We start from the raw sequence: 26,290 nt of genomic DNA on the forward strand, positions 1-26,290 counted from the left end.
ATCATAACATCTGTACGTCTATGTATGCCAGATGTATGACCTGGACAGGTTTTTTAAACTCTCACATTTTCAAAATAAAAGTACTCAACTACTTCTAGAAGTTTATCACCATGTCTTAAGCTGTCATATTTTAAAAATAATGCGTATTATTGTTTTATTTTTATTTTTTTAAAGTTTAACTGTATTGGTTTGCACATTCACCTTTCAAACAAAAGAATCCCAGGAGGGGCCACAAATCCTTATGGCTTTGGGTCAGAGGGGGCATCCGGCGTAAAAGCTGTGCCAAATCAAACATGGGGAGCTACCCGCTGTGACAATCCCTTGTGAATAAAGCAGCTGGTTTAGGTCTTATCTTTGCGACAGAACTTTTAGTGTTAACTTTTTAGGGTATGAGTCTTCCTCTGCCACTTTTCAGTCTGGGGTCCTGCAGAGCTTAATTTTAGGGCCTTTGCTTTTTTCATTATATTTACAGCCCCTGGGAACCATCCTCAGAAGGCATGGAATATCCTTCCACTGCTATGCTGACGACTGTCAGATTTATCTGCCTCTGAAGCAGAAAGAGGCCTTCTCTATTAAGCCACTTCTAGCATGTCTAGAAGACATTAAATCTTGGATGTCCCTAAACTTTCTAAGATGTAATTCAAGCAAAACTGAGGTGATTCTGTTTGGTCCTAGTGGACCTTGTGAACCCTCTGATATTGATTTGGGAACCTTGGCAGAGTATTTTAAATCTGTTGTTACAAACCTGGGTTTTAAGATGGACAGTGATTTAAAATTAGACAGTCAAATTAGGGCTACTGTCAAGTCCAGTTTTTATCATTTAAGGCGCTTGGCAAAGATAAGACCTATTTTATCCAGGCCGCATCTTGAAACGGTAATCCATGCTTTTATTTCATCTCGTTTAGATTACTGTAATGCACTGTATTTTGGAGTTAGTCAGCATCTTCTCTCTCGTCTGCAGCTGGTCCAAAATGCTGCTGCACAACATTTAACCAGAACTCGTAAAAGAGAGCACATAACTCCCATCCTGGCTACACTCCATTGGCTGCCTGTATATCTTAGAGTTCATTTTAAAATTCTCATGTTTGTTTTTAAATGTTTAAACAGTCTTGCCCCAACTTACCTCTCTGAGCTTCTGCATCCTTACTCACCCCCCAGGTCTCTCAGGTCAGCTGACAAGCTTCTCCTGGAGGTACCCAGGTTCAAGAGAAAGCTCAGAGGGGACAGGGCCTTCTCTATTGGTGCGCCTAATCTGTGGAACAATCTTTCCCAGCACATTAGAGAGGCCCCTTCACTGTCCACTTTTAAAACTCATCTTAAAACCCATTTTACTCCTTGGCTTATGACACAGTCTGACCCTGATTTTATTGTTTTAATCTAATATGCTGATTTTATTGTTTTAAATGTCATTCTCATCATCATTTTTATACTATTTTATTATTGTTTTTGCTATTTGTGCTAATTTTATTATTTTAAATGTCATTTTAATAATCATCTTACTTTTTATTTTTTAAATATTTTTTATTTATTTTATATTATTATTATTATTATTTTAATTTCTTATTTTTTAACATGTTCAATGTATCATTTGTATTTGACAGGATGTACTTAACGTTTCGTTGAAATCACTTCAGGGTTTCAGCTTTATTTTCAAGCAAATAGTCTCATACCGTTGACTGTCTAAAGTTCTGAGAAGAAGAAAAAGACCCGGAGGCTCTCGCTCATTTGGACACGTAAACTCGATACAGACGCTGGAACGTCCCGTTTCAGACACACACCAAAAGTGGGGACAGGATAAAAAAAAAACAAAAAAACAACAACACTTAACTGGGTCTCATCCGCCCACCCGGTCTGCCCCGTGTCCCGTCACGTTGCCGTTGGTGTGTCTACCCGGTGGGTCTGTCACTGACTCCGGTCCAGCACCACGCTGCTGCTGTTGCTGCTGTTCCGTCCCGTCCCACTCGCCATGTCGTAACCCCGCCCCTCTCAAGCCCTCTCTCCGTACGGGACCGCAATGATTTAGAAGTTCAGGAATCCCACGTGACGTCACCGGGAGGGTGATGTAATGCTTCTGTAAATAGAACGTATTGTAATCTCGCTCCAGTCCAACGTGGTTCCTCTCTGGAGCGCCGCTCGTCTACTCTCTACTTGTAGGTAAGTCTTTTACTTCCATTCACAAAACTTTTTAGCTCCGCGGCAACCGCTCTCCCGATACTGTGCCTTTATTATTTTTATTTTATTTTTATTTTATTTTATTTTGACGGTTTAAAAAGAAAAGGGAAAGAAAAGTTGACGCCGGAACTTTTTAGCGAGGTGTCCCGGTGAAGTCTCATCACCCAGCGGAAAGGTTGAGCGCTCCTGTCTATTTGGGGGGTGTGACAGCACTCTCTGTACAGCTGTGCCGGGCTTGTTTATGAGTTGAACAGGTTCCTTTACGGAGCGGTAGGAGGAAAAGACAACTCACACACACACACACACACACACACACACATAAACACACACACAAATACCGGTCATGTTCTTGAGACGCAGGCAGTGACCGTCCGGAGGACTTTTTGGTTAAGGACCGCGATTTAAATTGAGCAGAATGAGCTCCATGCAAACTGCTGTCATGATTCATCCATCAGATACGGGGGACTTGAAGAAGTGTAGTGAGTAACTAAACCTGGCATCTTTTTAAAAATGATTTCTTTGATGCTTACAGGTGATATTAAAAGTTGTGCGTGTTTTTCTGTGAGTCATAGTAACCGAGCGTAAGTGTACAACAATGACAGTTAAAAAATGAGGCGGGAAAACTTTTTTTTTTTTGTCAATGTAAATCCTGTCTTAAACTGACAGTATGTTGCCTGGTCTGTTGTTGAGCTCATCCGTTAAGGATGACGTCATTGCACATTGAAGTGCCCGCTCTGACAGAAGGTTTTGCTGGAAATGTGCTGAGTCTGCTAATCTTGTACAAGAGCAGAAAGAGGGGGCAGAGGGGTTACAAGCTGGATGCTGGGCTTTAAATTTTTACATTTGTCTGTAAAATGTGAGCTTATGTAACACTTAGAGTACAGCTGACTGTGGCACGCTGTTACATACTGCTGATACATAAAACTACTAATAAACCTGCTTTCTGTATTAGCTGAGAATCCAAACCTTAAATACTCTGATCAATCTCCGATCTTGCTGGAATTTTGGTGTTGTGATCACCTAGTTACTGGTTTATTTTCAAGCACAAGCACAAGCACACGCACACCTATGAAGTCACCTCTACTTGCCTGGGGTTGGAAAATGGGGGCTGAGGCAGGTTCAAACCTGTCAGGAGTAGGCCTGAAGTGCAGCCCTCCCTTTGCAGGCTCCCACCCTCATTCCTTCTCTCTTCCATTCATTGTGTCCTCCTCCTCCTGCTTTCCTCTCCCTCTCTCGATCACTGCCACTTGCCCTTTCCATTTTCCTCGCCATCAACCTAATGTCACTCTCCACCTCCCACCCGTCCTCTCACTCAAACACACATACACACACACACAGACACACTTTCTTTCCACTTCTTATGGATGCCTTCACTTTTGCCCTCTCTTTCCCGACTCGTCTCTTCAGCTCTCAGTCTTTCCCATAACATCAGCACGTGCTTTGCTGTCTTCTCATTGCTCTCGGCTCACGCGTACACAAGGGGTGGGGGAGTGTGCAACCTGTGAATATGCTTCTCATAACCACCATCTCCTCCCACAGCAACACTGGTAACATTTGTTGACCCTTGTCACCTGTTGTCACCTGGCTGAGGAATTGAAGACCTTCTTACTTTGTGCTTCAACAGCAGTCTTCAAATAATTCACAATTGCTCCACATCGGCGGCTTAATATCCTCGCAGCAGAGGCAACTGGGTCGGTTCTGGGTTGGCACTGCAAGCTGGTTTATTACTGTGACTCTCATCAGCATTTGTGTTGATAATTTTATCCCAGTGACTTGATGTAAGACATGGCGAGCACTTATCCTTTCATCACACCAGTATTATTAACTGATACCCCGATGAAAGCCTAATTGTAGCCTGAAACAATTGCACTACACTTAGTCCCCACTCCAAGTGAAAAGTAAAGCTCCCAATGCTGGAAGGCTTTGATGCCCTTCTTGTGTTTACATGTAATTACTAATGAGTAATGAAAGGCTGGAAAAAACATGGTTTGTACGCTATAGGGCTCGTCCTAATAAAAATGAATACCTACTGTGTGCTCTCACTCCCCGTCCGTTGGCACCAAAGGGATCATTTTCGTCAACTTAATATTGTGTCTCAGGAAGAAACATCCATCATCTGTGGCAACTATCTCATTACACACGGCTTCCACAATAAAGGCACGATAATAGGTGAACAGTATGTGAATTATCCGTGTAAATACAAAACATAAAACAGGGAACCTCAGGCTGCCTGCTGGGTGAGCTCATCTGAGCTGTGATCTGAGACTGCAGGTAAATAAATTCTTCTCACTTCTTCTGTTTTTGCAGGCTTGTGTATGACATGAATGACAAACAGGACAGGCCATATATGTGCGGCGCCCCAGGCTGCTCTCAGGTCAGTAGAATGCTATGTACGTGTGGCATTACAAGGACTGTAATGGTCATTTTTTAAAAAAAAAACAAACAAACAAAAAAAAAAACCCAGGATGTCAGACTTAATCATCAATGAAATGAGCAACGATCAAGCTGTAGAATATAGGAGGAGTTGCTGATAAATACAAATGTTTCTGAAGTGATGAATAATCTAAAATACTTAACAGACTAAGAGCATCATGATGTCTTAGTCAGCTTAAGAGGTAATCAGCTGCTTTAACTGAGAAAATCATCCCGCGTGTCACACAGCTGCACGCATCCCTTCACATCTCTCTTCCTGTGTTGGTGTGCTGCAGCGCTTCCAGTTAGAGGAACATCTGATCATCCACAGGCACAAGCATGAGATGACCCTCAAGTTCCCCTCCATAAAGACAGATGCAGCATTCACAGGTAAGGAGGAAAATGAGCTTCTCTGAGATTTCATCCTAGTCTCCCAGTGACTGCATCTCCTGGCTGCACATGTCTGTGGTGAAACTTCCTCCTTTTCAAGATCAGTGCCTGATATATATTTTTTTTAAAAAGATGACGATATACTATACAGTATAAAATCAGATAACCCACCAAAGCAAGCTTCCTTCCCTCAGACAGACAATATGCAACATGAGACAATAGTCTCATGTTGCAGCATGTACAGTATACTCCGTCAGATTAGAGCCAAAACACAGATAACAGCACTTTGATTTAAAAACGTGGAGAGTAGGTGCACCTGTCTCTGCACGGCCCATGTAAAACACAGTATTTCACTGCTTCTAGAGCTCATGGTTTTAATTTAGCACAATTTAGCCATCATTTAAATGTATATTAATCATTACTGTGCTCTGTATTTACAACACAAATATTCATGAGGAGTGAAAATAAAATTCCAAAATTGTTTCTAATTCAGTTCTATGCAACAGACTGATAATAGCAGCAAGACTGCTGAACCTTCTCCGATTGTTTTAAAAGCACTGATATTGTAAAATCATCCTCTTCCTATTTTTTTAAGGATGTTTTTTTTCTACAAGAGGAAAGATAAGGATTCTTCCTGTTTCAAGATCTGCTAAGTCAGAGAAAATTTCATTAGCTTGTTTTGTGTGTCTGTGTGTAGATTCAGTGTCCGGTCATGTGTTTCAATGGCAAAAATAAGAATTTAGGAAAGGTTTGCTTTTTAAAAAAAGTCAGCATCTAACAACAGTTGACAATTTCACTCAGACTATATCAAACACATTTGCAGTGATTTCCAGGGAAACAAATGCCCCATTAAGATTAGTCCCATTGTGAACGGCTGTAAAATGCTGATTCTGCATCTAAATTAACTTTGCATGCCTCACATTTCTGTGTTATGCACTAACTGCTCAGGCTACAGTAGTAGTATTAGTATCTTTAACGTCAAAACAACCTCCAGACGATCATTTAAACACAGTTTTTAAATATTGTGCTTCCACATTAACATTTCTGTGAATACATACTGACCATGAGCAGGAAGCAGTGGCTTGGCTGCTTGTAGAAAATATGAGTAAGTACGAGCCCCAATGCCAAAACAAGAAGAATTTCCACCTCATCTTCAGCCTGGACTAAAGCAACATATGAGTGTAAGCTGGCTTTTGCGGTGGTGTAGGAATCAATGCAAAGCAATACAACCAAAGTATTACCCCATCGCCAGTGGAAGCCGTGGTGCTGAGAAAAGTGTAGCCACACAAGAAAGGTGAAATCATAAAAGTCATGGAAGCCATGCTGCGATGTTTTGGCTTCATTTTTGTGACAATTTTGGAGGTGAACGTGGCTGTTGGTGTCAATGTTTTCCCCAAAGATTTGTCTGGATGTAAACACCAGCGCAAGATCTGGCCTCTGCAGACTCTCCCTCTGCACCTCCGTCGTGCAGCCTGTCACGCCTCCTGCAGGAACTCCCCTGTCAAAACAAAAACCCTCATGTGACCTCTGACCTCTATGTGTTTAGACGGCTCAGGGAGAGACAGACTGATGTTATCAGACATAGACGGAGAGCTCAGCTGAGAGGAGACTCGTTCCTCTTCTCCGCATGACGACCTGCACCACTGTTAATTTAGAAAGCAAAAAAAGCTTAAACTACAATCTGTTTTGGCAAGTGCTTCAAATTTTTTTAAAAAGCAAATCCGTTTTTTTTTCCTCTCTTTTGTTTCCTTTTGGATGCAATGACTCTAGACCAGACTCCGACGCCGACACAATTTCTGCAGAACTGCGAAGAGGTTGGTCTCTTCAAGGAGATCGAGGAAGAATTTCTTCAAGCACAAGAGGAGGAAAACAAGAAGCAGGTAAGTCTGACAAGTTTTTTATTATCATATTATTTTATTTCACTTAAAATAAACCATCAGTTCGAGTCTGACGTTAGCTGGAAAGAAGCAAGGATTAAGACACAATGCAGATCCGTTCCCCGGTGCTGCTGAGAGTTTATGTTTTGAGTGACACTTGTTTGTGAGGGAGTCAGGCCCGGTCAGACAGCTGCAGATATCTGACCTGCTGCAGGAAAGACACACCGAGCGATCACATTCTACCCTGTAAATTAAACAGCTAGTCGTCACACTCAGAGACAACTAAACAAGTGCACACACTCTCATCGCTGTCACCACAGGCATTATAAGAGAGAAATGTGGCACTCAAAGCAATTAAATCAAAATTTTTGGGAGAATTTTGAAAGAGCATGTATAGAGAGTGGTAGTATGACTACCAGGGGGGAAAAAGCTTTTTAAAGCTTGATTTTGGAGGCAAAGACAGTTCAATTCATTGTTATTTATATGGCACCTAATCACAGCATCACTCACCTCAAGACTTTAATGTAAAGGCTCTACAATAATAGAGCAAAAAACCCCAAATCAGATGATCTCCAATGAGCAAGCACTTGGTGACAATAGGGAGGGAAAACACACACTTTTAACATGAGGGAACCTCTAGCAGAACTAAGTTCAGAGGGGGGCAGATTGGGGGTGGCTGAGGGTAAGGGGAGGGAGACAGGACAAAAGACGTGCCGTGGAAGAGAGCCAGAGATTAATAATAACCAATGATTTAATGCACAGTGGTGTATAAACACATAGTGACTGAAGAAACACTCAGTGCATCATGAGAGGGTCACCTGATCCAGCCCTAACTATATATTTTATCAAAAAGGAAAGTTTTAAGCCTAATCTTAAAGATAGGAGCTTGTTCCACGGAAGAGGGGTCTGAAAACTGAAGGCTCTTCCTCCCATTCTACTTTCAAGTACCCTAGGAACCATAAGTAAACGAGCAGTCTGAGACCAAAGTGCTCTATTTGGATGATATGGTATTATGAGGTCTTTAAGATATGATGGGGACTGATAGACAGAAACCTTTTAAGTGATTTGACACATTTGACAGGTGAGTGTATATAAGCAATAATAATCTCCCTGTGAACAATGAAATTAAAGGTAATATAGATTATGCTTTAAAAAAAACTGCTCTGCCGCATCTCATGATGGCTGCCATGTGTCTGCGTTAGTGTCTAAAAGGACTTTGACTGGCACCGTAATCTCTGATCGTAAATGACTTCAATCATTTACTGCCCCACAAGTTTACAATGGTCTCAGCTGTTTGTCTTTTTTTTTATTCTTTCCACAGTCGCTTTCTCATAATGGGCCCTCCTGTATGAGCCAGCACCAGCTCAAACACCAACATCAGCTCCAGCACCCACCCCAGCCTCAGCACCCACATCCCCAACCACCGCTGCATCATCCCCAGACTCATGCACTGCATCATCCCCAGACACATGGCCCCATGATGGCCCCTAGCTGCAGCCTGGCCGCCCAGCAAGCCCTGTCCTCCTCCCAGTCTGGATCAGTCATCACCCAGGCTACCTCCACCCTAACACACTCCGAGTAAGTTCACACACGCGCGCACACACACATTTACCTACAGGCATCGAAACACATATATGTGTATGTTATATTTTTCCTACATCGCACACGCAAACACATTTCCTTTTCTCATTCTTTCTTTTTCCTCCTGTTATGGACGCATTATAAATAATTCCGCCGCTCACAAGCTGGCGTTTCCGCTGCATAATTCATCACTTCATTAACAAAGTGAGAGGAAGAAGCAGGGAAAAAAAATTATACGTCAGTTTAGTGAGAGAATTAAGTAACTCCAAAAGTGATGAAGAACCACATAAAAAGCCACTCAGTCCCTTAGACGCTACCCACCCCACAATGCAACTACTGTCTCTGTTACATGTCTGCAAAGACTCAGAACCCGAGAGACCGAAGTCTCTCAGCGCCTGGGCAGCTTCCTTGGCTCCCTGGTTATCACCCAGTTCTACAGACAGATTAGAGGAGTTCCTGTCTTTCATCTAACCAGCTCCCTGCAGCTGCTCCCACTCCTCCTAAAAGGCCGGCTATGAATTTGTGAAACCTAGTAAACAGTCCGCCCTCACAAGTTCTCATAATACACACATACAGGGTTCATTATGTATTCTGCTCTTCATTATGCTGTATATTTACAGCATTCTGTTTCAAGCACTTATTTAATTGTTTACTGACTAATATTACTCGCAACTTTAGGTAATACAAGTAATTTTCATCTCTAATTTCATAAAGAAAAATGAACTCATGCCTGCCACAGCAACATAAATAAATAACTTCACTTGTTTATAATAACGTGTATATCAGGTTACCTTAAAAATGAAACTTAAAAAAAACTGAACATTAAACTGTTTATGTGTAACTTTGTATTTAAAATAAATTCACATATGTCTTTGTCTGCCTCTTAAAAAAAATTTCAGCTAATACAAGAAATCTACCCTTTTCAGTCAGCTTTAATCGCTAACAGAAACAGTGTACCTCATATTCTGGGCAATAAGCACAACATGAAGCCTACAGCTTTATTGGGACTAAAGCATTTCACAGTTAGGCCGGTGGATTATCCAGATTAACTCTGTGAATGTTTCTAGACAGAGAAAATGCTGTTGTTTGTTTTTTCAGTGTAAACTTTAATTGCTTTAACCTCTAAGCTGTGGTGCTTTAAAATAGGAAAAACTGGAATGAGAACATTTTTGTATGTGACTTCATTTGAAAGGCATCGGCCTCTAGTTTCTAAACATTTGCCAGTTTAGAATGTGGAGGACCAAAACCTAACCCTAACCTTACCCGTAATCCTGTAATAATAATGATGCTAATAATAAGCATTTTTGGGCCTGTTTGTCTTTATTCTTGTGCCATCAGTAATCCTACAGGTTTATTCTGTGACTTTAAAGGGAACCCTACACTTAACTTAAATTTTCCACCAGCTTTGCTCAGAGTTAGGAACAGACAGTGCTTTTAATGCTTGAACTGTGGAAGTGCCTTCTCCTTATTGTCAGGTCAGTTAAATCTGGTAAAACTTTGGTATAGACTAATATATAGCTTTTGGTTATAATCCCTGTTGGTTTCAATGATCTTTTAATTAGTTTTGTTTCTTATATTGCTTCTTTTCCTGCTCTTTGTTTTCTTTCTAAGTGCTGCATAGATAAAGTTTACTCACACTTACTCTCTAGGCTGGCAACGACCTGACAAGAATAGCCCTTTACTGTCATTGTACATGTACAATGAAAACAGCCCACCTATAAATACACCTGTACGGGCCTAGGCACACTCACATATTTTCAATTCAATTCAATTTTATTTATATAGCGCCAAATCACAACAAAAGTCGCCTCAAGGCGCTTCATAGATACAGAGAAAAACCCAACAATCATATGACCCCCTATGAGCAAGCACTTTGGCGACAGTGGGAAGGAAAAACTCCCTTTTAACAGGAAGAAACCTCCGGCAGAACCAGGCTCAGGGAGGGGCGGCCATCTGCTGCGATCGGTTGGGGTGAGAGAAGGAAGACAGGATAAAAGACATGCTGTGGAAGAGAGACAGAGGTTAATAACAGATATGATTCAATGCAGAGAAGTCTATATTTCTACAAGTTGGAACCATTTTACATTTGCTTGAGAAGATTATGACTGTCAGGAGTGTCGTGTGTGGAGGCGAGGAAGTGACCCAAACGCAGGACTCGTGGATAGTGACGAACTGCAGATGGTTTATTATGAATCGTGGATGAACAGGGCAGGAAGAAGGACTAACTGGCTGGCTGGCTGACTGAAAGACTGGAAGGATGGCTGACTGACTGAACTGAACATACGTACGAGAGACGACATTAACATCAATGACACGACAGTGAACGAGTAGAAACAGAAGACTTAAATACACAGACTGATGAGGATGATAATGAGAGACCGGTGAGTACACAGCTGAACATAATCTGGCAAATGGCACGAGATGAGCTGACACAGGAAAAGCAGGAAGTGAGAACATGGAAGTGGCAAAATAAACTGAACATGAACAAAACTGAAAGCACTGGGTCGACGACCCAGGAACCCTGACATTGACTAGTTTTTCTTTTTTTAGTGTAACATTTTCTCTACCAGTCCTAGTTATTACAGCAATGTCATTTTTGCATTTATGACTATTTTAAGGCTTTATTCATTCACAGGAGAGCAGATGTATGATATTCTGAGATCAAACTGGACACGTTGTGATTAAAAAAAGATTTTTTTGTGTGTTTTCTGGGGTTTAGTTATGCTAAATATAGTAAATAGCAATTCCCGCCCAAATGTCAATCTTACATAAAAGTGCCTCCATCATCCTGCCCACCGATGGTTTCTGCTTGCAACGCATACTGTAGACGAACAAAAGGCTGTCAAATCTGTTGTTGATTAGATGAATCAAGGTGCCACAAGTGAGTCAGTGACATAATTAGCTCCAAACATCTGTCCAGGCTCAGACAGGACGTGACAGGACAGTGGGGAGCGAGCTGACAGTCATTTATGGCAGCATTAATCAGTGCCAGCTGAATCCAGACAGCATGTTAGTCAGTGAAACCCGCTAAGAGTTACTAAGTGAACTCTGGATTGGGCGTCTGGCTGTTTCCCCAAGTGTTTACCACCGGTTTCCATAGTGACCTGGTCTGAGTGTCTGGCTGCTGGCCTGGTAGAACTGTTGTGGTTATGTTAGGAAATGCTGTTTTGGTTTGTCTGCGCTTTGTTGTATTCTAAAAGGGTCGCATACCCCCAGATTCGGTGATGACATCATTGATGATGACCTCAGCGTGGCCATGCAGGCCCACACTGTCCGACTGGCAAAGAGCCAGAGGGGTTAGGTCAGCACACGGCACCCTGGGTCTCTGGATCCCCCCCGCTCTGATCTGCAGGCTTTGCGCCTCCCTTTCGGGCTGTCCTTTTTCTCCACGTCTTTCTTTTCTTTCCATTTTTTTTAACTTCATCACTCTTTCTCTTGTCAGCGCTTCACCTCAAAACTCTGTTTACAGCTCTCTCCTGGCATACAATAACACATCAATGCTTTTTGATCACATTGGAGTGTTTAAGGGCTCTCAGAGACTCCTCGGTAACATTTGTTTCTAGTGGTTGGCGGCTTTGATTTGCCAACTTGCCAATGTTTTGACACATCGGCCTCTGAGACTTCTCCGCCATCCCAAAACAATGAGGCTCAGTGGAATTTAGGTTGTGCTACTCCCCATGTCAAAAAAGTTCAACAGCAACATCTTTGCCTAGAGAACTTAATATTCTGGACAATAAGCAGAACACCCTGTTTCGTAAGGGACTATTTCCTCCATAGAAAGTAGTTCCAGTAAAATCTGTTAAATGTATGAAATAAACAGGATGACTGAAATGCTGCTTCTAGAAAGATATACTCCTGCTTTACTTTAGGAAACTGTGCCAACTTGTTGCTCAGACGAAGGTAAGCCAGCCAGCTAAAATCACTTATCTTTTCCTTTTGAAAAAATACTTGAAGTAAGTAGTAGAAATCAAACATGATGTTAGTTCAGCCAAGTTACCCTCACCTGCAGTGGTAGCAGATCAGCTGATCTCAGTGCTAGCCTACATCATCAGCTGATGGCTCAGCTGATACCCTTGTAAACATTGGGAGGGCTATTTTAGCTGCTGTAGCACATCTGCAAGCCACTTTGCAACCCACCTCTTTCCTAGCTCAGTGGCATATCTGTTGCCACTGATACCAGCTCTGTTTTGTGCGAAGGTCCTACACATTAAAGTGCAGGGAGGTCGCAGAACAGAGCCATTCTGCTGGCTTTATATGCATTTTTTGTTTGTAGATTTGGATACAGCTTCCCCTAAAAATAAGACGATATGACCATTCTCACATCTCACCTCCATCTGCCATTAAGACCCAGCTATAAATGTTTCAACTTGCACCTCTCTCTGAACCTGGTTTTATGAAACTTTGGCTGTGAACAGCTCTCTAGCATGACCCGTCTCTATCGCTCTCACCACAGGCCGGTTCCCGGGCCGCTGTCGTGCCTCCTTCACATGCGGAACAGACACAGGCAGCCGCTGCCAGCCTCCTTACCTGGCACCCTGCCAGACCCCGCCATGCAAGGGGCATCTGCTCAGCACATGACTGTAAGTATGGAAGGGGATGGTGTTTGTCATGTTCAGACTCCCACACATTCAAACACACATGCCTGATGATTTATAGATGCAGGTATAGTGGACCCATGACAGGAAAATTCACTTTTGTGGATAAATTAATCAAAATGTCAAAACTCCAGATGGATGTGACCTTTGGGGGAACTCTTCATACTTGAGGTTTATGTGGATACAAGCTGCTGCTTCCCTTTGTCACAGCTGAAAGATTCTTTTTGTGTCTACTGTTTCTTCTTCAGATGGAGAAGCAGATGTCTTGTGCAATGGGTATACCGGCTCCTGTACACAACCCCTCCTGTTCTTCACCCCAGGTAGGTGATCATCAGTCAGTCTGACTACTTTTCCCACTATTTCCATTATTGGAGCTAATAACATTATATTAGCATTACACTAATAATGCATTACACCACAGCTGTTTATGAAAAGTGGATTTCTGCATGTTTTATCAACTCCCAGCATATTATATCTTATCCTAACGTTTTGGTTGTCTGTGGTTCAGGAGGCAGAGTGAGGTTGAGTGAGGTAAGCTAACAATTGAAAGGTTGGAGGTTCAATCCCAGTCTGCACTTTGAATCCTTCTGTGGCAGGATTCTGAACCCTGCTGCACTCGGTGTGTTTTATTGTTAGACAAAGCACTTAGGTGTAAACTAAAGTGCTATATGAATGACTGATTGGGTGACTGAGGCTTATAGTAGCTCAGTTAGAACAGAGATGTCCATTATGTATACCCTTTACCATCATGCTCCAGCTCATAACACTGTGTACCATCATCACTCAGAACATCCGGTGCAATATTACTAAAGTCTGTAAAGTAGGAGTGTCTTTGTGTGTGTATTATAACTTATACTGATCTCATATTTTGATATCTTTATATTTATGTATATGTATTTGTATATATGTTTGTCTTAACTCTATGCACCACTCAGAGAGTTGCTCCAAATTTGGTTGTACACCTGTAGAATGACAAATAGTCGCGTTCTATTCTAATCTGTCCTATAAGTGGCTCAAAATGTGGGTGATTTTTCAATAAAGACAAATTCATAGTGTTATGTAACACTTAAAAAAAAGACACCCAGCCTCACCTTCTGCCTTTGCCATAGTCCTTTCTAATCAGGACAGACAGGAAATAGAATGTAACTCTACCCCCAAACACACACACACACACACACACATTGGACCACAGGAAGTCACAATCTACATGCTCCCCTGTGGCTTTCTCAGTTGTTTTATTTCTCTTGCGTCAACAAGCGTGCGATCTTTTCGCTTGTAAATTTTACATCTCCTCTTTTCACCTGCATCTGGAATTAATAGTTAAAGATATTTTGCTATCAAAAGCAACTTCAAAAGGGAAAACTGTGAAATAGCCCCACACACACAAACACACACACAGGCATGGACGCAGGTTGTGGCTTCTTGTGGAGGAGCTCGCATACAGAGTGGCAACTGAAAAGTGGTTTCAGATTGCGGAGCCACTCAGGTGGCAAGTTCACTTCTGACCCTCTTTTCTTACACTCTCTCACACACACACACATAAAAGGGTACCCGCTGACCCAACACATTCTTACCTTACCTTAGCTTTTATTACTGAAGCAACTCCTTACTTTAAACCTTAATCCTGATGCAGAATCTTAACCCTCAAACAACACTTTGACTTTTTGTCAGGTTTGTAACACTCACCAAGATACAACACATTTGTTCCACAAATGTCCTCAGTGGGCGCAAAGAGGTGGAGTGAGTCATCTACAAATTGGTTTGTCAGTGGTTCAGTCCGGGATACTTACCCCCCCTATAGGTAACGTTCCTAAAGTACACAGAATAAAATGCTGCATGAATGTGTGTGTGTGAACAGGTGAATGTGTCTTGTAGTATAAATCTAAGGAATTATATTGGTCCTCGGAAAGGTTTTTCTTTTTCGAAACAGGCCTCCAGTTCTTTAAAACATCAGAAAGTATGTTAACATACCTCTGTTGTACAGTAACGCTACACTCAGCTCAAGTGGAAAAGTAAACATTTGACAAGTGGATCAGTGTTTCATGTACAGTTTTGTGTCTTCATTCACCGATCCCTTCAGACAGAAATATCAACGTGGTGTGTCATCCAAGCCAAGGAGACCCATGATGTAATCGCCGGCCTCAGTGTCAGGGTGTTTCTATCTAGTAAACACAACTGAAGGACTCGTGTCCCGCTCTATTTAGTGTGTGTGTGTGGCTGTGCGTGTGTGTATGACTGGCAGCCTGGCTGGCTGGTAAAGCTGGCACAGACAGCTCAATGACCTCATCCTTGGCACCAGTTAAATGTGCTCTCTTTTTACTTCACTGAATGGTGAAGAGAGAGAGAGAGCGAGAGAGAGAAAAATCTGCTTCTTCTCTTAAAGAAATATTGTGTAACAGGGAGCAGATAACAGTATTGCCAGGGAGGGACTGGAATGGGGGGGGGGGGGGGGTGATGTCATGCTCCAAACATGACCTCTCCCTCTCTTGCTTTTCTCTGCTGAGTGTTGGAGAAAGGTGAGATGAGGTTTAATTTAGCTCGTACAGTCTGTTTAGTCAGATGATACACGGGAATGATAAAGTGTGAAGGTATCAAGCTGCAGACGGCAGCATTTATTGGAACACGTTATCCCTCTCATCAACAGTTGTCTTCGCAGTTGCGGACGCTGAGGAGAAGTGGCGAGGATGGAAAAGAAGGAGGGTTTGACCCGCAGATATTGTTTGCATCGAGGTGCAGTACCTCGGGACGCGGCTTGAAGTGGCCCGTTGCATCAAAGATAACCTGCTGTTACTAATTTAGCAGGCGTTAAGGATAAACCATAGACTGAACACTATGACTCAAGTCTTTTGACTGTAGCCACATTTTTTTTTTTTTAGTTTGGAGTCTGAAGTTACCATATTTGGGGAAAGAAAGTTGAGTTCTTAGAAGGCTTTATCCATACACTGTATGGGTGAACTGCACAGCCACAGATGGCCGCCAATTAGTAATTTTCTTGCTATGATATATAAAATGAAATGTAGGAATTTCAGGCCAGTAGTGGAAAGAAAAACAGCTGTCTCACTTGACCTTTGTAAACATTTTCCATTTGACTCAGTATATGCGCCATACAGATAATTAAAAAAATGAGGTCGGCTTCATAAATCTTGATCATACTATGGTTCAAAAGACCACATTGGCTATTGAGCTGACAATCACAAGTCAGTAGCCAATAGTCAGACCCGCCCCTCTCTTTCACGTCCATTCTTCATAAGCAAAACACCGTCGCCAGCTTGAGGCTTCAAAGCGGGACCTCAAAGCAGTGTGTGACATCAGGGCAGCTATGTCCATCTTTTATACTGCCTGTAGTTCTTATCTACCTCAGATATTATGATGTCATCATATTGCCTAGCAGCTACACATCCAAAGGGCTAAAATTATCAACTTGTAGTGTTTATGCACTGATAACACCTGATGAAAGCATCGTATCTTTTTAATTTCACAGAAGCATTATTATTTTTTTCCATGCACTAGTACTAATAAAATACTAAAAGAAACCCTCACGCAACAAAGTGGAAACAGTCACTTGTTGAATTGCTCGTTTGTGCCATAAGCCACACAACAATTGATAATTCCATTAAAAATGCTCAGTCCAGAGGTCCAGTTCAATGACTGGCCAAAACTGGCCACTGTCAAACTTTAAAAGTGTAATTAGAAGAATGACAAAGAAATGAAACTGCAATACAATTTCTATTAGGGGAGTATTCACAGAGACCAAAACCATTCTTTCAGAAGAGTTTAATCTTGCTTTTTAATGCTGTTAAGTTGGGCGTTTTAACATAGTCATCTTTCCTTTTTGACAAAGCATATAGTCAAGGATGGATCAGGTCACGCTGAATCCTCCTTTAGTTTCACTGCAATAGCTCTAGGCTGCTGGGGACTTCCCAAGTGTTTCTTCTTCACCGTTCCTATGTGTTTTCACACACTCTGCATTGAATCGTGAGCTATTATTCATCTCTGGTTCTCCTTCAAAGTGTGGTTTTGTCCTGTCTTCCTCCCCTTGCCCCCAACTGGTCACGGTAGATGGCCGCTCCTCCCCGAGTCTGTTTCTGCTGGAGGTTTCTCCCTGATAAAAGGGAGTTTTTCATTCTCACTGTTACCGAAGTGCTTGCTCATAGGTCATCTGATTGTTGGGGTTTTCTCTGTTTTCTTTGAATTATTCTAGGGTTTTTAACTTACAGTATAAAGCACCTTGAGGCAACTGTTGTTGGGATTTGGTGCTATATAAATACAGTTGAACTGAATTGAACAGTTGTCTCTTGGGATTGTCTCACTGTGCAAGCCAGCCTCATGTGGTCATTTGAGGAACTGCAGTTTTACGGCCTTTCCGTGTGGTTATAGGGCTTCTGAGCATTCTGTAACATATTGACCATGTAAGGGGTAAATAAATATCTTTATAATCCAACACGTAAAAGAAAAGGAAAGTCTTCCTCAGTTGAATTCATGTTAATTGTTTGTATTTTCTTAATCTAGTTGCTAGTATATACTTATTATCCTCTGAACACGGTTCTACAGGCTGATATCAGAGTGGATAGTGGTTAGATCTCTTCAGATTTCTAAATCATTGCACATAGAAGTGATAATAATTTAACTTTTTAATAGCATCATGTGATTAATTAACTTGTTCTTTTTTGTTTATTATCTATTTCTGCTCAGAGATCCAAGCAGACATTGGGCCACCATTATCAACAGCACCACCCAGGAATGATCACCATCAATAACAATGTGCCACCCATGGGCCACATGATAGAGATGATGCCACAGCGTCACCAGACACCTCCACTACAACAACAACAACCACAACAGCAGCACCACCACCACCATCATCATCATCATCCTCAGCCTCATCACTCCCAGCTTCCGCCTGTGCCTCTTACCTACCAACAGCGGTGCCATGCTCCCCACCCACAGCATCTTGGAAGCACCCAGAGCCACCAGCTGCACCAGGCAGGGAATTTACCACCTCACGCTCAGGCTCACCAATCACCGCCTTCACACTTACACCCAGGCTCACCGCCTGCACCTCCACTGTCTGCTCCTGCGCAGGTATAATACTTTATATTTAACGATGGCTGGGCTTTTTGTGCATTCAAGCACAGTTACTTGAAAAAGTTGTTGTTTTTGTTTTGCAGTTATCACCAGTTGCACAGCAGATGCAGCCTTCCCAGCCATCTCACACTCATGCAGTGCAGGCAGTCAGTAGCTGCAGCGGAGGTGGTGGAGGAGGTGTAGGAGGAGGCGGAAACCGTCGAAGGAGGACAGTAGAGCAGGACCCCGACGAGCGAAGGCAGAAGTTTCTGGAACGTAACCGGGCCGCAGCCACCCGCTGCCGACAGAAGAGGAAGCTGTGGGTGTCATCGCTGGAGAAGAAAGCTGAAGAGCTGACGCACACGAACCTTCAGCTACAGGTGGGATGTGCTCTGCGCACAAGACACACTCACATCAACACAGCCTACACTTTGAGAGTGCTTACCATTTCACTGTGTTTGCTTCCAGAACGAGGTGACGTCACTGAAGTCGGAGGTGGGTCAGCTGAAGCAGATTCTGCTCACCCACAAGGACTGTCCTGTCACTGCTCGGCAGAGGGAGGCACAGGGGTACCCCAGTGAGTAAAACCCCCCTTCCCTGCAACCCTGTGTAGAAATCTCACCAGCTTTTCCAGATGCCTGACACCAGTCATCTCCATCCACCGCTGAGGGTGTAATTCACACATTAAACCTTGTGTACCCACAATTACACATGCACTCGCTATTACACAGGGGGTTCTTAAACTTCTCGAGGCCAAGAACCCCTAAGAGGGGAGAAAATGTCCTAAGAAACCCCTCATATTTTCTGATTTAAATGCAGCTATACCTGCTGACTTAATATAGATAATAATTAAAGCTACTTGCTAGCCCGCATGTTAAAAAGACAAGAAGCCGAACAGCTGGAATGGTTAATTACACCCTGAGAAAAGTGTGTGATAGCTGATGATAGACTGACGTGATGTGTCACAATCACATCTGATGGCGAGCTTCTGTCAGCCCAAAGATAACACAGGCAGGAGTAAATGTCCCCATCTGTAAATATGCACTTTTTATTATAAAATTATTTTTTTGCAAATTATTTGCCCTTTGACTTTTGGATGCAGACACCTGGTGCTCCCACTTTGAGAACCACTGCTCTACACACCGAGGACCTTAAAGTGGACCTATTATGCTTCCTCCTATTTTCTGTCATATATACGCACTGTTATTAAAACTGGTACCAGTTTTTTATGTATGTACATGTGAGCAAAGAATTAGTTTTTTCCTCATGGACATGGATCTGTATGATGTCAAAAGAGGGGATATCCTTATGTGGTTATGTCAGGTATGCAGCCAAAGCTGTGAGCACAGAAGCCCCGCCCAACCTGCTTTTCAAATCTTCTGTTCTGGACACAGCAGTTGTTTCAGAAAGCTGACTAAAAAGGGGAGGGAGACGAAGGGACAAACAGGAATTATCATGCAAAATGAGCATAATAGGTCTACTTTAAACGGTGTCTTAAAGTGCTAAACAAACAGCACAAAAGAGTGAAGTAACTCTTGCTTTAAACCCCGCTGTGTCCAAAAAAATTAGCAATGCACTTTTGAAGAGATCAGGGTGAAAAAAGCACTGCACTCTTGATTTAATTTAAAGGAATATCAAGTTTGTCATTCTGTTTTAATGAACCACACCGCAATGGTATTTGAGATAACTTGTAGTACCATGCTACTAGCATTGTTTTTGCCTTGCATGAAGCTAGCAGGGAACAAGTTGCCTTTCTTGCACTCCACAGGCGGCTTCAAGTTTATGTCAAACAGTGACTGAAACTGACCTGTAACGAAAGATATTTAAAAAGTGAAACGCTGTGGCCTAAGCAGACAAAGACGTATGTGTCAAGAGTTTCATAGAACAAAGAGAGATGCAATATTGGCACATTTCATATTCATATATTTCTACTGTTCTTTATACATGTATGTACAGTATTCAATTGTTAAAATAAAGGAGCTATTTTCATTTAATCTCAAATGCCGTGGCTTTTTATTTGATGCCTACAATCTCCAACACCAAAAAGCAGAGAGTCAGCACTTTATAAGTGACTTTGACAGCTGTCTCTATGTCCAGCTGCAGGGGTGAGCCCAGGAAGAAGTCCCACCCCTGCAGGTCCTGGGTTTGATCTGCAAGCCATCCAACATAACAGCATCTCCACATCCTCGACGTCTGGAGGCGATTCGGGCCACGACCTCCAGCCCGGACACTAGCCTGCAACGTATAGGTGAAATCCCAAACTGGATAGGATGAATTTATAAATCCACGTGAACGCTTGAGGTATTTTTCAACACGATCAGCAGATTTTCTGTGAGAAGATCAGAAACACTTACTGAGAGAGAGAGAGAGAGAGAGATCTGTCGCTTCATTTCTCTAAACAGGTGCATAAAATGCCCTTTCTGAAAGCCTTGTTAAAACTGTGATGGCAACTGGATCCTGTGTTTATTCAGATAATGTCTGTTTTCTTTTGACATGAGCCTAACGTTGCCTCCTACCTACTCGCTATGCACACACACAGTCATGACACATCTTTTTAGTATCATTCTCTAGCATATCTTGCACTAATTCAGAAAAAGAGACTATAACTTTTTTTTGTTTGTTTTAATTGGGCAGCTCCAAGTGCACCTTTTTCCATTTTTGAGCTAAGGCAGCTTACCTTAAATAACACAACAAAGTTTTTGTTGTTTTGGGTGTTTTTTCTACAGGTAATTCTAATTATAAGATAAATATTTTATCCTAAAATTTCCCATTTCATTGATTTGTAAATATTAGTTAATTAAACCTGCAACTGTGTTGGAAAGCCACTGAAAACAGTATTTTCTTTAAGGCACTTTTTTTGTGACTGCCCTGAGTCACTGAGTAATTATAAACTACACTTCATGTCTCAGTCCCTGCTAGTTTAATTTAATTTACACAGAAGTTACACTTTTTGTACTGTAAAGACGCTGACAATCGCTGTAAACCTAATGCAAAAATTAAAAAAAAATATTATTCTGGTATCTTTTTGTGAATCATTGAAACGTGTTTTTACAACGTCAGATCTGTCAGATTCATATTTGTTTGCGTTTAATTTTGGTCAGCTGGTGGCTGTGAGCAGTGAGACTGTGGTTCTGTACTTGCGGTGTGGTCTATCCTGCCATCTAGTGACTGTTTTTATTAGTGAGAGCAAAAATAAGAGTAGTCATCAAAGTGTGACCAGGATTGTTTCTGTCTCGTCTCATATGCAGACAGAAAGACTTAAGATGAACTTTCTGCATGTTCTTCCTGTGGAGATGTGAAGGTCAGCCCTGTGATGGCCTGGCTACCTGTGCAGGGTGTACCACCTCAAAGTCTGCTGAGATCCTGGATAACTGGGCAACTACTAACAAAAGTGTCCCAGACTTCAAAGGATAGCTTTCCCAAAATGTAACCTATTGTTAACCAGTTTTTGAAAATATCAGCCACAGACATGACTGGCTTCTCTTGAAAATAGTAAAAGTAAGCAATACTTTTCTTGTGATGCTTAAAGTCCCCCCAAAATGTATTTTACTAAACTCTTTTGAGGATTTATGACCTAGTTACTCAAATATATCCACAAGCTTTGCTGTGGGGTCGTTATGCATGCATCTATCCATGACTAGAGGCGCGAAGTCCACACTAATACGCTAGCTCCAAGGTTATTATAGTTAATTGAAACTAAAAAATAAATATTATTAAAAAAAAAACCTTGAGTTGACTAAAATAAAAATAGAAACTGGCATTTTGAAAGAAATTAAAGCTAAGTGAAATAATTTTGTGAACTTGGAAACTAACTGAAATAAGATAATAATATAATGGAAAGAATACTAGTTTCAGTATCTTAAAAAAAATTTTTATTACTACTTGCCTGATGAGGCATTCATGTACATGTTTGAGACTCTGGATGTCTGCAACACTGTGATTCAGCTGCTTTCAAGAAGTTATGGGTTATTATTGTAATATCTGTACTGATTTTCCCAAATCTTGTGTCTAAACATATGCCCGCCATATTCGCTTCCATTATATTTAATGGAAGGAACCTACTTGGACTAAAACACAAATAAACAAACAACAAAAATATGACAGACAGGCAAGTCGAAAAATATGCAGTTTTGATTTTAGCGTGAACTGTCCCTTTAAGGTCAGCTGTCACAAACCGAGAAGCTTTAATGTCTAACATCTTGACTGTCTGATGCTATGAAAAGTTTGTGTGCAGACAATTGTCAATATGTGTGTGTGTGTGTATGATTTGTACTGAATGTAGGAGGCACTCCACCCTGTAGACTCAAACAAAGGGACTGCCTAACTATTGCCAGACCTCATCTTGACACGCACACAGCTCACTCACTCACTTCTTTAATGTTCTGTTGCTGCTCTCGTCCTCAGTCTTATATACAGTCTGGGTTTTAGTACCCGCAGATACAATAACACACGCACTCAAATGACAAATCAGTCACATTGTTGGGGATTTTTACTTTGTCATGTAATGCAAAATGATACAAAGTTCCTTATAAAAGTATAAAACACGGTAGATGTGGTACAAAACAGGAGATTTTTCTGCCACCCAGCAGCCATTGTTACACACTGTACAAATATGAGACAATATGATGTCTGCAAACTGAATATTAGCACCGTAGTTGAAATCAGTGGTACATCATTCACGTACACACACAAAAAAAACAAAAAGAAAAAGAAAAACAACGCACATAGACTCACAGAAGCAAGAAAATTAAAGAGGAAGGGTCCAAACTGGGAAAGGGGAAGTCAGAGGGAATGGACTTCCTCTGGTGTCTCATGAGCTCAGCTGAGAGGAGTTTGTGTTAAAAAGGCTAAATCACAGATGGAAACATGAAGCAATTCCCATTTTTTTCAGTGTCAACATTTTTTTAAAGCTAATTTGGAGTTTTAATGGTTCTAGTCAGAGAATCTCTGCATTTCGCTGTCTCTGCGAACACTGCTGCTGTCCAGAAAGCGATCGCAAGGGAACTCGATGAGATCCCCTTCCTCTAGCGGTGCGAGCCGTGCTGGCCGGCTGCTTTGGTAGCTGGTGAAGTCGGTGGAGACGGACGCCGTGGCCATTGCGGTGCGAAACGGTCGCCTGGTGGAGTACATGTGGCGCACGTGCACAGCTGACTTCCTCCTCTGCAACTTTCTCCTCAGACTTCTCCCCAGCCACACCCCGCCGATGACCAGCAGCAGCACGGCATTCCCGGCGAGCATCGCCACCGTCACCAGCTGGAGGTCAGAGGTCAGCGTAGCTCCACGGCCATTTGCCTCAGATAGGGTGACCAGCCCCGTGCAGTGGTCTCGTGGTGCGACCTGACACACAGAACCTCCAACCACTCCCTCCACGCAGACCATGTAGGTCACATCTGAGCTGAGCTCTCGGAGGGTCACGGAGCGAGCCGTGCCGTGGGCGTAAACGTAGCGGGGGAAACGATCCTGGGTGCCAAACCTGTCAAACAGAACCCGGTAGTGGACTTCATCAAGACCTGGCCCAGGCCCTGGTGTGTAGCGGTGATGATCCCTGGTGGTCCAGTACACAGTGACGGTATTAGATGTGACGTGATCCACGGACACATTAGTGATGAAATGGCGGTTGAAAATACAAGGGTCTGTAATGACAGGTAGGGTGTCATCCCGATCCGACCTAAGGAGATCTAACTGCTCTCCTGAGTGAACAGACATAGTGGTGGTTACCCCGATGCTTGCTTGGCTCATTGTGGCTGATGGACTGGGTTTGAAAATAACTTTTGACCTCGTTCTCCCCTTAACGCGTTTCCCAGCTGCCTCTGCAGCAGGCCGTAGCTTCTTCTTTGGTTTCCTTCTGTCCAGGAAAGAAGAAGGTTCTGCCACCTCTGGACCTCCTTGGTCTCCTTGGATCCCCACCTCTTCCTGTCCCTCTTTTTTCCTCTGCTCTCCATTTTTCCATACCATGACTCCACTCCTGTTCACCGGTCTTAAACGTCCTGTTTCTTCCACTTCCCCTCTCTTTCTCACACCTTTCTGAGCTTCTTCATCTGTCCTCTCTCCGCCCTCTGGCAACCGAGAATCTCTTTCTCCTCTCTCAGTGCTCCCCAGCTTCACTAGCACTGCCCCTGCCCTGCTCTCCTCAGGCCTAGCTTGACTCGTACACAAGTGAGTCCAATTCCCAAGGGGCTGCAGCTGGGAGCTGTTCACATAGTCCAGATATTTTCCCCTCAGAGTTGCTGGGTAATGACACTGCACAAACACAGTCAGCAGTTTGCCCTGAGAGTGTGCAGCAGCAATCCATTCTCTCAGTTGCTCCAGGCGACAGTCACATGTCCAGTTGTTGCCTTGGAGATCCAAGTCGTAAAGTGCGCTGTTGAGGGTAAACATGTCCCCAGACAGACTGGTGAGAAAGTTGTCCTTCAGCTTCAACACTCTTAGGTGTTTAAGTCTCGAAAAAGCCAGAGAGTCCACGCTGGATATCCGGTTGCGGCTGAAGTCCAGCTCCTCGACACGCTCCAGGGGGTCGAGGAGGACGGCAGGAATTTCCACCAGTTCGTTGCCGTCAATCAGAAGCTCGGTGAGGCTCGACAGGCCCCTCAAAGCACCACTGTCCATTTGGGAGATTTTGTTGTTGCTGAGGGAAAGCTTGGACAGTTTTTTCAGGTTTTGGAAGACATGGTTGCCAATATGACGAATTTCATTCTCAGACAGCACCAACGTCGTCAAAGCTTTGAGATGAGAGAAAATGAGGACATTGCGCACGGCTGATTGCTTGTTGTCGGCCAGGTTTAAAAAGCGTAAGCTGGTCAGTTTAGAGAAAGCGTTTCTGTGAATGTGCTGCAGTTTGTTGGATTCCAGATGAAGATAACGTAGATTGATCAAACTCTTAAAAACAGAGTCCTGCAGAACTTCTAGAAAGTTGCCATCCAGGCGCAATTTAATAAGATTATCGAGGTTGGAAAACAGTCCCGGTGTGATTTTCTTAATTGCATTGTTGTTTCCATAAAGAATAGTCAATTTCTTTAGGGGCTGCAAACATCCCGCGGGTATAGCTGTTAAAAGATTATGTCCCAAGTACAGCTCTTCCAACTTGGGAAGTTTCTCAAATGCTTTTGGGTGAATAACTCTTATTTGATTGTACTGCAGATTTAACCGTTCGAGGTTACTGTACCGTGTGAAGTCAAAGGCGGAGATGTTAGAGATGAAGTTGCCCCCAAGGCTGAAAATCTGCACTTCCTCGGGCATCTGCACAGTGGGTTTGGGCACAGTGCGCAATCCGCGATTGGTGCACATGAGATGCTGTGAATGCTGACAGTCGCAGCGGTTTGGGCAAAAGCCCGTCGCCAGCGAGGAGGACAGAAACCCATTAAGCGACAGCAGGAAAAAGCACATCCCCACCAGGAAACTGCTGGTATCCATTCCCACAGTGCGGCCGGCACAGCCCGGATCTGAAGCGGCATTCGCTTTGTGTGTTTCAGGTGCAGTCGCCCTTCTCCTCTGTCACGCTGGACTCTTCCATATTTCACTTGTTGCTCTGTAAAGTGTACATTTCAAGCGCGCAGCGCCATCGCTGAGCAGCATCATCTATGGAACGCGTGAACTTGCCCAATGCGCTCTGATGCTGTCCGAGGGAACAACCACCTCCCCAAGTAAAGCCTACATCCCCCCAAGTGGTCATCTGCTGCGAATTACAGAGTTCAGACGCTGAGCATGATCGCACACTCACACACTCAAACTCACTGAAAGTCCCTCCCCCGCAACTCTGCGACCCCGCCAAAACCAGATGTGCGCAGAGATCCAGAAGAGATCTGCGCGTGCACGCAGGTAATGAGACACACACGGCGTGCAGTGACGGAGATTGAGAAACCCTTTGACCGAGTTTTTGCGCGCCCCCTCCTTCACCGGGGGTCTGAGATCTGGTATATGGACAAAGCAGACAGCAAGATTTCCTTCCCACGGAATCCCCAGGGAACCCCGAAAATTTCAGCTCTCTCTCTTGCAGAACGGTTTGGGCAGAGCAGAGCAGTCACTCATGAAACAAGCTTAGTAAAAAAAAAGTTTAATGAATGTTGAATGCATGTTTCCTCTCTCTCTCTCTCTCTTTGCTACAGTAGGAATACCACCAACATGCAGCTCAGCCGATTTCCCATTTTCTCATTAACACGCCTTTTGTTGCTTCGTGGGAGCACAGATGGTTCGCATTTGCAG

General features: G+C 43.0%; 2 protein-coding genes across 4 annotated transcripts; one reads left to right on the forward strand and one right to left on the reverse strand.

The window, feature by feature from the left end:
* Positions 1-13: 13 nt before the first annotated feature.
* LOC146493500 (cyclic AMP-responsive element-binding protein 5-like) lies at positions 14-22,810 on the forward strand. Of its 3 annotated transcripts, none has more exons than XM_085149525.1 (11): positions 14-2,651; positions 4,480-4,546; positions 4,881-4,974; positions 6,745-6,854; positions 8,173-8,429; positions 12,886-13,012; positions 13,276-13,347; positions 17,720-18,109; positions 18,196-18,471; positions 18,560-18,668; positions 20,189-22,810. In XM_085149525.1, exons 2-11 carry the CDS (start codon positions 4,493-4,495, stop codon positions 20,323-20,325), a joined length of 1,626 nt encoding a protein of 541 aa, XP_085005651.1. In that variant the 5' UTR covers positions 14-2,651; positions 4,480-4,492; the 3' UTR covers positions 20,326-22,810. The 3 variants fall into 3 exon arrangements, with proteins under 3 accessions (XP_085005651.1, XP_085005653.1, XP_085005652.1); XM_085149527.1 differs by lacking the exon at positions 20,189-22,810 and adding an exon at positions 19,194-20,175; XM_085149526.1 differs by having other exon boundaries at positions 2,085-2,154.
* tril (TLR4 interactor with leucine-rich repeats) lies at positions 22,563-26,153 on the reverse strand. Its single transcript, XM_085149523.1, has one exon. It carries the CDS (start codon positions 25,499-25,501, stop codon positions 23,024-23,026), a length of 2,478 nt encoding a protein of 825 aa, XP_085005649.1. The 5' UTR covers positions 25,502-26,153; the 3' UTR covers positions 22,563-23,023.
* Positions 26,154-26,290: the final 137 nt, after the last annotated feature.

This window comes from Neolamprologus multifasciatus, chromosome 22 (genome assembly GCF_963576455.1).
Source record: "Neolamprologus multifasciatus chromosome 22, fNeoMul1.2, whole genome shotgun sequence".
NCBI lineage: Eukaryota > Metazoa > Chordata > Actinopteri > Cichliformes > Cichlidae > Neolamprologus > Neolamprologus multifasciatus.